At 29.2% G+C, this 14,653-nt stretch overlaps 2 protein-coding genes across 7 annotated transcripts in view; one reads left to right on the plus strand and one right to left on the minus strand.

Moving 5' to 3' along the window:
- Positions 1 to 14,653, plus strand: part of LOC112682388 (acetylcholine receptor subunit alpha-like) — a 276,407-nt gene that overhangs the window by 233,004 nt on the left and 28,750 nt on the right. The window lies entirely within an intron of this gene.
- The window catches only part of LOC112682390 (CCR4-NOT transcription complex subunit 1-like), a 50,614-nt gene continuing 40,650 nt past the window's right edge, over positions 4,690 to 14,653 (minus strand). Inside the window, exons 4-11 of one of the 2 annotated variants that reach the window (XM_025552973.1) lie at positions 11,436 to 11,583; positions 10,850 to 10,974; positions 7,531 to 7,723; positions 7,173 to 7,397; positions 6,795 to 6,974; positions 6,512 to 6,721; positions 6,245 to 6,379; positions 4,690 to 4,784 (exon numbers count right to left, since the gene is read on the minus strand). In XM_025552973.1, coding sequence (XP_025408758.1) covers positions 4,770 to 4,784; positions 6,245 to 6,379; positions 6,512 to 6,721; positions 6,795 to 6,974; positions 7,173 to 7,397; positions 7,531 to 7,723; positions 10,850 to 10,974; positions 11,436 to 11,570 — 1,218 coding nt within the window. In that variant the 5' untranslated portion in view covers positions 11,571 to 11,583 and the 3' untranslated portion in view covers positions 4,690 to 4,769. Of the gene's footprint in view, positions 4,785 to 6,244; positions 6,380 to 6,511; positions 6,722 to 6,794; positions 6,975 to 7,172; positions 7,398 to 7,530; positions 7,724 to 10,849; positions 10,975 to 11,435; positions 11,967 to 14,653 lie in introns of those variants that run through there. The other variant, XM_025552972.1, reaches the window with a different exon arrangement.

The following is a 14,653-nucleotide window of genomic DNA, read 5'->3' on the forward strand; positions in this document are numbered from 1 at the left end:
TCTCTCTCTCTCTCTCTCTCTCTCTCTCTCTCTCTCTCTCTCTCTCTTTCTCCCTCTGTCTCCGTCTCTCTCTTTACACGTCATCGTTTCGATTTATTTTAAAAACAAAAGGCTACTCCTTTGAAATCGGTTTATTTTCTATATATATATAGACGAAGAAGTTACGCAAATGAATAGATATCCTTCCATCCACCATGTCAATGATTCGCCGAACATAATAACTTTCAGGAAAGAATAATTAAGAGAGAAAGAGAGAGGGAGAGTGAGAGATCGAAAATGTCAACAAGTTAATTTTCTCTCTTTCTCTGTATAGCGATATTATGTGCACGAAAGCGCTGGCGTATTGATATAATTTCTTCGGGATCACTGTGTGAAAACGCGATAAAATTGCGTGCGGATGATTTCCATCGATTCCATTATTACACATACATGCGTGCACCTACACCTATAACATGATGGTCATCCGATAACGCGTCGCCGTGTGCACACGCTACGGCGGTGAAAATCGAAACCGTATTGATTCGTTCCGCGGTCCGTTGTCACACATCCGGCGCGTGCGATTTGTGCACTGAAGTCACACGACGTCTTTCCAGGATTATCTGAAAACCCTGAGGAGTACGCGGCAAGTAGAAAATGTCCGTACTCACTTGGTCTCGTCGTAATATGTTACTATACAGCGACGTATTTAGACTTACTTACGAGGGGGTGACTGAAATTTTTTCTTTAATTCTGCTCAATATGTACAAGTAAAATGTTTGCTAATATATAAATCAAGTGAATCATTAATATTTGTGTTTTTTTTTTTTTTTTTTTAATCTAATCCACTTAGAATTGAATTTTGTGTAATTATTTTTTAAAACCTGTCTGCATTTTGAAATTTACGCTTGTGTTTTATTTTATTTTTCACTAAGCATGGACCTGACAAAAAGTCCAATTCAGTATTCACAGCCACTCGCAATTTGATTTCGTTATAATCCACATTAAAAAATTTGAAATGTGTATCTCACATATAATAAATTCCTTAGATACAGATTCAATGGGGGGGAGGCAATAGACATTATTGAATTAACTCTAGAGATGATCCGTGAATTAAACAAGACTGCAAACCGTTAAATCGTGTATCGGGACGTAAACTGTTTAAAACGTAAAACAATCGTAAGCGAAAACCGAACGTAATAAACGCGAGCAGATGCGTGCGTACAAAATTGCTATGCGCCGTTTCTATAAGCATACAACGAATTAGTTATCGCTGGCCGGGTGTTGGTTGTTATTCGTCCCGCGTAGAATCAATCGAACGGTGTAATTAATTGCGTTTTCATTAAAACGAATTAAGTTCCGCAGCGATACGCGTGTAATGTTCTTATCCGATGAAATGCGATCGCGTATGCAATCCGGATGTACAACAATACCGTGTAAGCTGTTGTGTAGGTATAAACAAGATTGCTGATAGGACAGTGAGACGGCGAGCAATCGCGCCTTTTGCCATATTTTTCGGGAGAATTTAAAAGCCAACGTGGCTAATGAAAACCTAATGAAAGGACGAATTTAGAACGTTAATGAAGAGCGTAAACGAATAATCGTCAAACTTTTCATAATATTGGGTACCGTAGTAATATGTACTTGTGTTAAAAATAGAAGTCGTACAGTGACCGCTACTGTAAGCCCAGTACCTAAGTTTTATCGAAAACAACGATTGTATACACAAACACTTTCTTGACGAGATTTTTTCTTCCGTCTTTTTGGCACATGCGGTTTATCACTCGTGTTGTCATCGTTGTTGAAACAACAAAAGTTTTCCCAATAAATTCAAACGGATTGCAGTAAATCGTTTTGTCAAATGTCCGTGAGATTTCACGTAAAATACGCAAACTTGCAGTGCGGATTATAATTTTAAACAAATCGAAACCGGTTCAACTTCCGTGTATGATACCTAGCCAATACGCGAACCGATGACTATGTATCATTTACGACAAATATATATAATGTTCTAACGTAGGTTTTTTGTTGTGATATTGTAATCTTCAACCGCGTCACCATAAGCGGTTTGATTAAATCGTGTTACGTTTATAAATCACGTATTTTGACTGTCGGGAAAACTGTTCTTTCGTGATATTTGCTCATCTGGATAATATCTTCGTTATACAACACATAATGTACATTAATATGATTTGTATTAAGTCGAAAATATTTTGATCTACAGGTACCCATTGTGTAGCTACTTGTACAATAGTAAACATTGAAAACACAAGCGTAACAAGAACTAAAGCAGACTTGAACTAATCGACTGCAAAAGTCGACCGTATTATAGTGTTACTTTACTGGTTTTTTTTTTCTAAAGTTTTATTTTTTTTACCGTTTTCGTTCTATAAAACATTGCAACGTATAATTTTCATAATATTGTGTTATTTACGATGTTCAGTTCTGCACATGACTAGTAAATTAATTTAAACGTAAATAAAAGATAGTCGATTAGAACTCGTTTTGATGAAATTAATATACGTGAAATCAAAAACATCCTGATTTGTATATATATATATTATAACAATAATTTAATTGCAACAATTGTGTTCTAGAGTTAAATTTTACTAGGGCTAATCAATCTAATTGCAGAAAAGTTTATAAATATTCTAATCTCATGACTATTGGCTGCAATTAGCTATAGAATGAAATAAAATATATATAGAACACCATCCAAGTTCGTTTTGACTTTCGATATGCGCGTTCGCTGCAGCCGTCGTTGTCGATTGTCTTGTTTGTATTTGACATCGGTTGTAAACGTTGTCCTTTATGACACGACTAAAGTAGTGCAATGGAAAATGTTCTGCTTAAACTATTTGTTATTAGTTTTATTATCATTATGGTTTTTAAGTTTTAAGTTGCTCTCAAGTATTATTGCATTGCGCAATTATCGTGGACAATAATGCGATATTGTGTTATTGTCTGATGTTATGGACAATATTTCTAATATCGAAACCCATAAACATCAATATTGAAAATACCCTTTCTTCGTTGGATCTTGATTGGTAGTCGGATGATCGGTGCAAATATTCAACGATATTGGACCGTCAACGGTCATAGAGCGGTAGAATAGAAGTGCTGAAAAATGCTTAGGAAAACTTATACCAACATAAATTTGCGACAATACGATTATGCTTTCTCATACACACACACACACACACACACACACATATAAGTAAATGCCGTTTTAGATTGAAGTAAAGGTCACGCACACAGTACAATAATATGTGCGTACATAAAATACGTACAATAATATGACGTAGTGCATCAGCTATTGTCTTCCTTATTTTTTATTATTTTTTCAACTCGTGCAAAAAGCTCGAAACTTTTCATACACAAAAACGTGCTTTGGTTTATCCGGTCTTGGTGTGCTGTACTCTTATTATATAGTTTAAATATTTGATGGAAATGGTTTTTTTTTTTTATTATTATTATTCTCGTCCATTGTGCAAGCGCAACGTTTTACACGAAAGCGCGTTACAACTTGGCCGTATTGTACACTACAAAAACACATTGCCCAACCGTCCCCGCCGCCACGTCATAGCGTATAATACGGACGATATTGCACAAACGTCTGCACGAAAAACTATTCGTGAAAGGAAAAACAGTTTACGTTCGAATATAAATTTATACATGTGTTCGACGCTCGGTGCTCGTTTAAATAATTCGTTGTGAATACCTGGCGGTGATGATAAGTGAATATCTAATACGCGAGGATTTTTTTTTCTTTTTGAACAGTTTCCGTTATTTCATCCGATTCGCGTACATTTATAAGACTTATTCCGTACAACTCAAAGCCGTCGCTGCACAACGCTCTCGCAAAGAAAAAAAAATGATATCGTTATTAGTCTTCTACGTATATTCTATACCATTTTTATCGCGATACGCTTTAAGTTTTCAGTTTTACTCCGAATTTGTTTGCTTGTTGCATAGGTATTTTGAAGTATTTTGAATTTAAAATAATTGCTATGGAGTAGCAAAACCTAAAGAATTATCCCGGAAAATCATGTCCCACTGATCCTCTTAGTATAAACTTTAAATATATTTAAAATACTGGTTCGATACTATAAAGAATATAATTTAAAAATGTTATGTTCAATAAAAACCTTGTACCGGTAGAAAAAATCATCCATGAAGTATATTACAATATCACAAGTAAATTTTTAAATTCTCAATAATTTTTCCACGAATGAAACTAAATTACGGACAATTTTTATAAAGTATTCAGTGTTCATACAGTAAATAGATTTTCATGAAATTAATTTTAATTGTTTAATTTATGAGAAATTATTATATTTATTTAAATTATATTAAGCCTTATTATATATAATGTTTAGAAAAAAACAATAAAATAATTCTGTGAAATGATTATTAATTATTCTTGTAATTTATATGTTTATAGTTTTTTAAATACTTTGTAAATATAACTATTTGTTGATATAATTATTTTAGTACATATGGATATTAAATAATTATTAAAACTTCAATTTCTTATGAATTGGAGGTAAACTTAACTTTGAACAGGTATTATTTGAATATTATAACTATAAATGGCAGATTGCTATCTGTAATAAACAGCTGTTTCACAAATTAAATTATAATAATTATAATATTTATGTGGTACACTATATTAACAAGTATATAACACGTTTATTTTATTTTTTTCGAATTAATTAACATTATATTTTAATAATAGATTTATACGGACTTAAAAATGCCGTTAACACACGTGAAACGTTGAAAAATCATATTCAATTTTGAAGTCTCTGTAAAAAAAAAAAAAAAGAAAAATAATTAAGTCACACATTGAATTAAATTATATAAATTACATTATAGAAAGTACTAATGTTTTAAATTATACTCAAGATGGTGCTGAGTTAGTCGATAGACAAACACTAACAGTCGAAAAAGAAAGCCCGTAGAAGAACACAACAATAAACTTAACCATGGGACATAACTAATTAATTCAAATTATGGGAAGGAAAATATTGTTGGAATAGTGTATAGTGGTGAAATATTTCCGAGACGCAATATTAGATTAGAGATTAAATACCGTCGGGACGCAGTTCGTGTGGAAAAAGGGATTTCTGGACACATTTTGTATGCAGCCATATAGTATAGTATCATTAGCGTATCCAGGAGGCCCAAAATCCTAAGCACTAACAGTTGTTTCAGAGTAAAATACCGTGAAGGCAACTATATTCAATTGCATAGTGAACACTAAACATCAATGCTGACGAGGACCCCTCACTTATGTATAATGTTGGGCATTGTACCGTACTCGATGCCGTACAGGGATATTTTTGATAGTCTGCACTAATTGTTAAAAAGTATTAAAGCTATTATAAATTTTCGTACAATTTTAATATCATAATTTCAGATAATTCTAATATATATATATATATATATATATATATATATATATGTTACTATGTTACGGTAATAGTACAAATATCGGTAAACCCTAGAATATATATTATTGCTTGGTTAAACCCCGAATGATTTTGGCAGTTCGGGCTTTTACCAACGAGTTTTAGTAAATCTTAGAATTAACAATCAACGATTGTAAAAGTCCGAAATTATATATTTTTTATATATTATATATAATACTTATACATAAAAATTATAGGTTCGACGGTTTGTCCTCAATGAAATCTGTATCTATTTAACCGATTTTGATAGGTAATATTTATATTTGATAGTATTTAGTTGAGTAAAAATGATAAATTTTCGTATTATAAAATAATAAAAACAATTATTAAAAATAATTAAAAACCAACACGGGCGAAGATGGGTAAATCAGCTAGTAAATATTTATCAATGGATGGTGTTTATATATTTGAGATTATTAGACTCAAAAACTATTGGACCGATTTTTATCTTCCAGTGTCAAAGTGTGTTCCGTGTGAAACACGGTAAGTCGTCAGGTTTATAAGAATATAAGACTATTTCAAACAAAACTACATCGACTAAACATACAAGTGAATACCATAATACTTTTTATCTTGTAACGATAATATTTATTTTTCACAAATTAATAAAAATTTATCGTTTGAAATACGTGTATAATTTGTAGTGTTATCGAACGAGACATAAAATTTCAAAAATATATTGTAAAATAATGTTCAAATGGTATTAAAAATACAAAGCCTTTTTATAATATGCTGTTGCTTTTTCTCAACGTTAACACTGTCCAAATTGTACTTTACTATAAAAAAAAACTCACTTCAAGATGAATGTTCAATGATTTACAAAGTACTTCTACTTCAAACATCAAATTTAACTTTATGTTCGGTAGTTTATGAACATCCGCAAGGGTTTTCAAAATACTCAACGTCCACGGACTTTTCGGTGCAAAAGTCTATCGTAATTTTAACAAAAATAAAAAAAAACATCATTATCGCGTATGCTCATTGTAAATAAAAATTTACCGATTGCATAAAATATAATAATAAACGGTAAAAAAATCGAGGAAATAAATGTATAAACATACTTGGCTTTTGGCACAGGACACAAGTACTTTTGCGACAAATGGAACAGTATACATCAGTTCTTCTACTCCTGACGCTTTCAAGATTATTGATTTTAGATAGCCTTTGTCAAATGGTAAAGGCTTATTTTTTGCCAACGTTATAAGACCCAACCAATGGCCAAGGTTTTTGAGCAAAGCTTTATTATTATGAGTGTTGTTATCCAATAGCGACTGAAATGATAAAACGTAATATTTTTTAAGCTGTTTTTTTCCCTGTTCGCCCATGATAAACCGCGATACTAACTCTGATGTTCTTCGTCGTTGTTTCCATGATAAGGACGTTCAGTTGCTCGTTGCCAATTTGGTCCAGCAGGTCCAAATACAATGAATGTAAATTAAATTCAAATTGTATACGGTATTCGACCAAATAAGCCGCGAACCACTGAACGAGTTCTTCCCCCATTATGGCTTTTATCTCGTCACTCTGAAACGGAATGAAATGATAAATCATAAACAGGGCGCACGGTCGCAATGTGCGCACACTGAAAATCGCCTAAAGCGGAAACACTACGCGGACGGGATACGCCGGTAAAGAAACGTAAGTATGTTGCGAATTCAGATGATTCTCGTAGTGCGTGGATCACAACGTGTTCATGAGCGGTACGAACAAACCGTGACTAACCTTTTCGCGTATTTTGTTCACATACAAATTGTTAATGATTGACCTAATCCTATTTTTTCCGTTTGCAGTCCGGTCGAGCTTTTCAAAATCACATTTTACTTGATCGACCGACCTCGTGTCTGGGTCCAACGTTGTCGTCGGGGTGCAGATCACGGGTGACTGTTGGCTATTGGTAACTTCTTCTTTCACGCGTTCCGTCGTACATTCCCGGTATTCCACAATAGACTGCAAAATGTTCGTTGTTATTAAATTATGATTTATTCCGCGACCGCTGGTAAATACAACTGTACACGTAGAACGTGTGCACGGTATATGCAGGGTTGCCGATTAGTGTTCACGTTATTCGAATGAGACTTACCGCTATTAAATTCGAGGGGAATTTTTCGAAATGCGCAATGGCTGCTACATTTTTGAAAAATTCTCCGCGATTTTTCAAGCTATTGTGGAACCGGTTCAGTGATCTTATTCCGAAATCGAACAATTTTGATTGTGGTCTACTACTCAAGCAGACCAGGACGAAATTCAATGCTTTACTTAAGTCCTTGGGATTGCTAACGAAGAAAAACGTTGTACACAAATTAAATATACATTATACACGTTTACGATACATGCGTCATATAATACATATATACATCAAACCAAGGCTGGGTAAGTTAATGTTATTTTTTATCTCGGTTAAGTTAATTCACATGAGAATTACATCAATTAAATTAAAAATTAAGTTAAAAAATATCGTTAACTTCAATTAATAAGTTAAGTTAATTACAAAAAAAAATATATGTACATTAAACACAGATATAAGTGATATATATATAATGACGATTAACAACAGATTTTATTTGACATTAACGATAATGAAAATTCAGAAAAATCTTATTAGACCCAAATTAGAATAGAGAAATATATATATCTTCATTGGGATTATTTTAATGCACTCAAATGTCAAATTTATGTTAATTTATGTATGGTTTTTTTTATTAATTTTTCATTCAAATCACATATGATAAATATAATTTAAAAAAAGTATTCTTTTTAATGTTAAATAAGAGAATGAAAACTAAAAATAATTATTGCAGCTGAAAGTGTAACTATAAAATTATACAGGCAATAAATGTATACAGTAGATATAAAACATGAAAATAAATATATATTATTTAACTTTACTAAAATCTAAACAAATAAAACAATACAAAGGACAGGTTAATAAAAATACCAATTGAATCTCAATAAAAGGATCATCTAAAAATGTTGATCAGCTTTGAGTTTCTTCTTTTATTTAATAATTTATTTATTTAATTTTTAATTCATACAATGAATACTGGGCCCCACTGAGATAATTCGTGTGGGGGTCCAGGAGTTCTTACATTAATACATGTTACAAATACAAATTAAAACAATTTACCTACTATTATCATATTGAATCATCTAAATCTAATAACTATTGAACAATTTTTTTTTTAAATAAACTGAGTGGAAGATTTAAGATATCAGAAGGAATTTTATTTATTATTTCGGTACCTATTATTTGAAAATGTCTACCTGAAATAGTTTTATTCGACCAATTTATTAAAAAATTGTTTTTATCATACCTGGTATTAATGTTATGCGGTATATATTAGGAATATAACGATCGTTTTATAATATAGTTTTTGTATAGGAAGTAGTTTTAATTCTTTATAAAGATTTTCGGTATGGTATCTTAGTGTTTTATTGAAGATCACTTTCAATATTTGATTTTGACAGATTTGTAATTCTTTTAGTACATTATTGAACGTATCACCCTAACCAATTATACCATAGTTAATGACCGATTCTACTAATGTTAAATAAACTTGCTACACTTTAGTCGAATCTAATATATTACACAAATCTCTAAAAATATAAATCTTTTTTCTTACTTTTTTACTTAGAATATTTATTTGGTCTTTCCAAATCATTTTATTACAGATTTCAACTCCTAAGTATTTAATAGAGTTAGATATAACAATTGTTTCACAAGAACAATCTACTGGTATATGGCATAATGTATTATGAATATTTATACATTTTTTAGTTGGTATTGAATTTTCGGTCAAAGCACGAAGAATGACGTGAGTTTTCTCAAAACTATGAAATAGATTATTTTGGAGCAGCTATTGATTTATTAATTTAAATCTCTACTTATTAATTCAAATATTTCATCCCATGAGTCTGCTTCACATAGCATTACAGTATCATCCGCATAACAGATAATTTGACTTTTAAGGGGAAGTTCATGGATTCTATTTATTTATATATTAAAGAAAATTGGTGAAATAACAGTACCTTGAGGGACTCCACATTTAATTTGTTTAAAAGGACTTGAAGTATTTATTTATTTTTCTGTTAGTTAAATATGAAGAAAATAATTTTAGATTATCACCACAAATGCCTATTTGGTTTAATTTAGTTATAAAAATGTTGTGATATTGTTGATACTATTGTATCAAAGGCTTTAGCTAGATCTAGATAAACTAAAGATTTTTAAATTAAATTAGTTAGTTTTGCTATTGCTTGATCAGTTCCTTTGCCCGGACGAAAATCATATTGAGAAAAATGTTAAAGATTGTTATTTTCTAAATAAGTAACTAATTGTTTTTTGATTATTTTCTCAAATATTTTTGCTATATTAGAGATTACAGATATGGGCCGAAAATTATTTATTGAATTAGAATTTCCTTTTTTATAGATTGGTATTATTATGGATAATTTAAATACATCAGGTATAACTGATTGTGAAAGACAAAGATTAAATATATACTTTATGGAAAAAACAAGGAGATATATTTTCTTTTAGTATTTCAACCGTTATACCATCAATTTCGGGTGAAGATCCGTTTTTTAATTCTATTACACAATTTATTATTTCTTGTTCGTACTATAAATACTAATAATACTTTAATACTATAATACTAATAATACTATAATACTATGAACATTTTCAAAAAGCGGTTTGAAATATAAGACAATATATATAAACCGGTTCATTTTATACCTACCCATAAACATTGCATTTAATTATAAAGTATTTATAGATTATCCAAATACACAATAAAGATCATTAAAATAGTTTAGTTATAAAATATGTATTTAATTTATTTATTTAATAATATTTATTAATATCAATCTTATTTAATAATATCATAAATTATGAAATAATTCTAATAATAAAAAAGTACAATTATTATTAAGAATTATTTAGATAATGATAATATGTACTTATTTTTGTAATATAGATTTACGACCACTTTTCATGACAATGATAATGTAATTCATGGGTGACATGGCTATTTTTACTCAATAGTCTTAAGACGGTTGAGTACTTTTCCCGAGACCGGTGGGACCCCTATTATTATTTAATACTAAGATAAATATTATAGACTCATCTAAAAATTCTTCGACATTTTTCTAAATTTCATGAACTTGTTATCGAATGCGGTATTTTACAAAAATATTTTTCTGGTCTTAAAATCAAAATTAACTTAATTGCATAAATGAAAAAATAACACGTTTATTTCAAGTTAATCTGTAAGGAAATGAGTTAATTTAATAAGTTAAATAAACTTAACTTTTGACTTATCAACTCATTAATGCCCAGGCTTGCTTCAAACGGATAAAATGAAAACTTTCTAGAAATGTTCATCTCAAAAATTACTTACGGAATGAGTCCATATTCAATGATACCACCATAAATATTAGCATATTTCATAAGGATATAACGAGAATATCCTATGTAATATGTTCGCTCGTCTAGCAACTTGTCCATGAGATACGAAAATACTTCCTGAAAAATGTGACATTTTCAACTGTTTTTAAAACTTAAAACTTTACATTAGGTCTATATGATATTAAGATACCAATAACTACTAAAATTACATTTGTTTTTTCATATTTGAAAACGTAAAAAGATTTACTTTGAGTCTCAACATAAGTCTTACGCGAAATTTACCTTACCCGGAAAAAATCGAAAATATAAAGTTTATTGACAACAAGTTCTACGGGTTTTATTTGCGAATTTGATAATCTAAATCATAAACTATGTATAACATGTTTGCCAATAATCATTATAAATTATATTTTTGTGAATATTCTTTTTTACTTTTGTTAAAAGTGTGTATTTATTTAATAAATCAGTGTTACATAAAATAAAAATATTTTCAATGCAAAATAACGTCAAATAATATTTAAAATAGAAACATATACTACAAGTTTTTTATCTAAATTATTTGGTTATGCAATTAATACCTTATTCTGTTTGATGGATGATTGATTTAAATACATCAAATTATCCAAAAATTCATTAGATGACATTCCATTAGATTCACTTTTGACCTTCTCCAAGTAGTAATGTGCCTCCTCTTTTATATGTCTGGGCACCATTGCGCAATAAGTTCTAGTTGAATAGAATAGAATCACAAACTTTACAAATCTTATTTTAAACAACTTAAGAATTAAAATACACTTATTTTGGTACAATCTTAAACATAAAAAAAACCGAATACTTATTGCCATTACGTAAAACGCTTCATTTTTTTGTTATAAATAGAATTTTGTACTATTGTCGAAGAAGTGTCCAAGGGAGATACCTAAGCATGTATTCCAAGTAATATATTCAACATTTAAATGCTTACCTTCTCTGTTTATATCCAATTACGAAAATATAAATACAGATTTTTCTAAGACGAGCTCAAAATTTGAAATAATACACTATGCTGTAAGTATAATGTAAAACAAGAGTGTGATGTAACTATGTTGCCTGTAAACATCCAAATCAATAGCAACGCATTTCTATGGAATATGTATATACCTATTATATATATTATCTGATAATCTTGTAAATTATTTAAATGCGAAAACAAAACAAACATTGAGGAATACGAATAGGTATATCACTACAATGTAATTTGACAATCCATGAAATTATTTTTATTAAATGTACATAATATAGTCTTCGGACTGATCACTATACAAAAGACAGAATTATTCGAATTTCAGGTGAACGAGTTGAAAATTTGATTCGTAATGGTTTTCGACTTGGCCGGACTACGAATTATCGAGAAAAAAAAATAACTAATTCGAGTAAAAGAGCGTTGAAAATTTTTATTCCAAACGTATTCATTATTAAATTTGATTAAACCAATTATTTACAGTAGATACACTAGGTACATATTGCGTAAATATCTATTGTTCGTACATATACTCGTATTTAATAAAAGTTGGCGTTTATACAAGAACGTAGTGCAATATATTTTATTCCACATGCTTTAACTGCCGTGACTACAGGTTTTTTCTTTTTTTTTTAATCGGAGAGCGACAAATCATTGAACTTTACGGGATCAATTTTCAAACCGACTACGTTTTACTCGATTACGAGAACTTTTCGCTTATTGCTAAGACTTATATTCTTGATATTTGATGAACGATACGACTAGAGTGGATTACAGAAAATTGGAAAGTTATATATTGATAAAAAAAAAAAAAAAAGACAGCATTTTTAATTATGTTCCTTCTTGCCGATTATAATATTTTGTTGTTCATAATATCCTGAAATGTTCAAGCAAAGTGCTCAAAAATTGCCGTACACGCTGATCAATAATTTCGTATACACACAAGTTGAAAATAAGTTAATATAAATAAGTTGTAATTACGCCAGTTTCTTATAGAGATCATGTTCTTTAGAAAGTCTAACATTAGTAATCATCAGGGCCTGGAATTGTATTCATTTGCATATTTTTATATATTAAACTAAAAATTAGCTAGGTAAGACAGAAATTTAAATCTCAATCTAATGTGTTGGTATGCAAAATTAAATTTGGCATATTTTTGCATATGAGGAATATTTCAAATTATTATGCATATATTAGCATTTTTCGAAATATAATGCATATATAAAAAAAATATTACGAAGTTATTAATATTATTATTTATTACTTAGCGTATGCCCATCGAAAATTCCGTGAATCGTGCAGTTATATAATTTGATTTTTGTGTTATAATAAGATAAGATAAAGTTTGCTAAAGTACCAATATGATAACTCTCCAGGTAACTTTAAAAATATTATAAAAATCTGCTTGATTTGTTTAAATTTATTTTTGTTTGTGACTTTTTGTTGAGATGAGTGAGTGTTCAAAATACAATTTAATTTTAATACAACATACAGTTCCATACAGTTCAATAAAATATATAAAATATTGTTGATATATTTTAAAGTATATTTTTTATTGAATATTAATTATTTAATGAATTGTATACATTTTAAAATTAAATAAATTTAATAAATAATAAAATTGCATTTTTGTTTGCATATTTTTGCATATTTTAAATGCATATTTGAACGATAACCATCGCGTAAATGCATGCATATTTCGTATGTTTTTAGTGCATATAATTCCGGGCCTTAGTAATTATTAACACATAAATTAAAATTTTAGTATACATTATTAAATATGTCATTCGATGATGAATGTTTTCGTGTTTATCACCTCTCTATGATATTATAAATCTACTTGATTTGAACATATTTTTGCAAAGTTGACACGAAGCACATTCATAAAATAATATCATATTGTAATTTAGTTTTAAATGGTTTTGATATACTCGTATTTTAAAATATTGGAAAATCCTACATCTAAACTGCTAACTATATTAGTACTTAATGTAATCCAATATATTCTTAGAAAGCAGTTAATTCATAATTATTGCATAACACAACACAATTTCTTGAGAAGCTCATATTAATACGTAGTTTTAACAGTTGTAACTAGGGGACTAGGGGTCTCTGTTTCACGTGTATTTGATTACACAGGTACACGTGTTTTTAAAAAATCGGTGTTAAAGTTCGTGTAAATATAATACACGGATACACTATCATTAAAATCCATGTACCCGTGTACTCGTGTATTTGCTACGTTTACCCGTGTGGCGTGTACCCGTGTATTTTATTAAAAAAAAAAAAAATTGCCTATCGATCAAATTTTCTCATTATAAAATATATAGACTACAGATTATAGTAAATCATATATTTGTGTATTATGAAATATATATTTATTGTTATACACGTTTATGAATAATATGTACTTATAGTATTTTTAGTGTATAACATTTTTATTTTCTTAGATTTGAATAAATACAATTCAACAATACATTTTAAACAAAATAATTACGAATAAATCAAGTAAAAAAATAAACATAAAAATATAAGTACTCGATGATTTAACATAATTTATAAATAAAGAAAAAATACTAATGATTTAATAATAATAACTTAAATTAATAAATAAATAATATGTTTAAAGAGACAGAAAATTAGATAAAGAATAATTCAACACGAATTGTCATTAAATGTCTTCCTACAGATCTTGTGGTACCACCATTACAACAAAACTCATTATTTTCACTATCAGAACATAAACTGCAATTTGCTTTATTTTCTTGACGATTAGTATATTGCTAGACCCAGCTT

Source organism: Sipha flava, unplaced genomic scaffold, assembly GCF_003268045.1.
Source record: "Sipha flava isolate LNK unplaced genomic scaffold, YSA_version1 202_pilon_pilon, whole genome shotgun sequence".
NCBI lineage: Eukaryota > Metazoa > Arthropoda > Insecta > Hemiptera > Aphididae > Sipha > Sipha flava.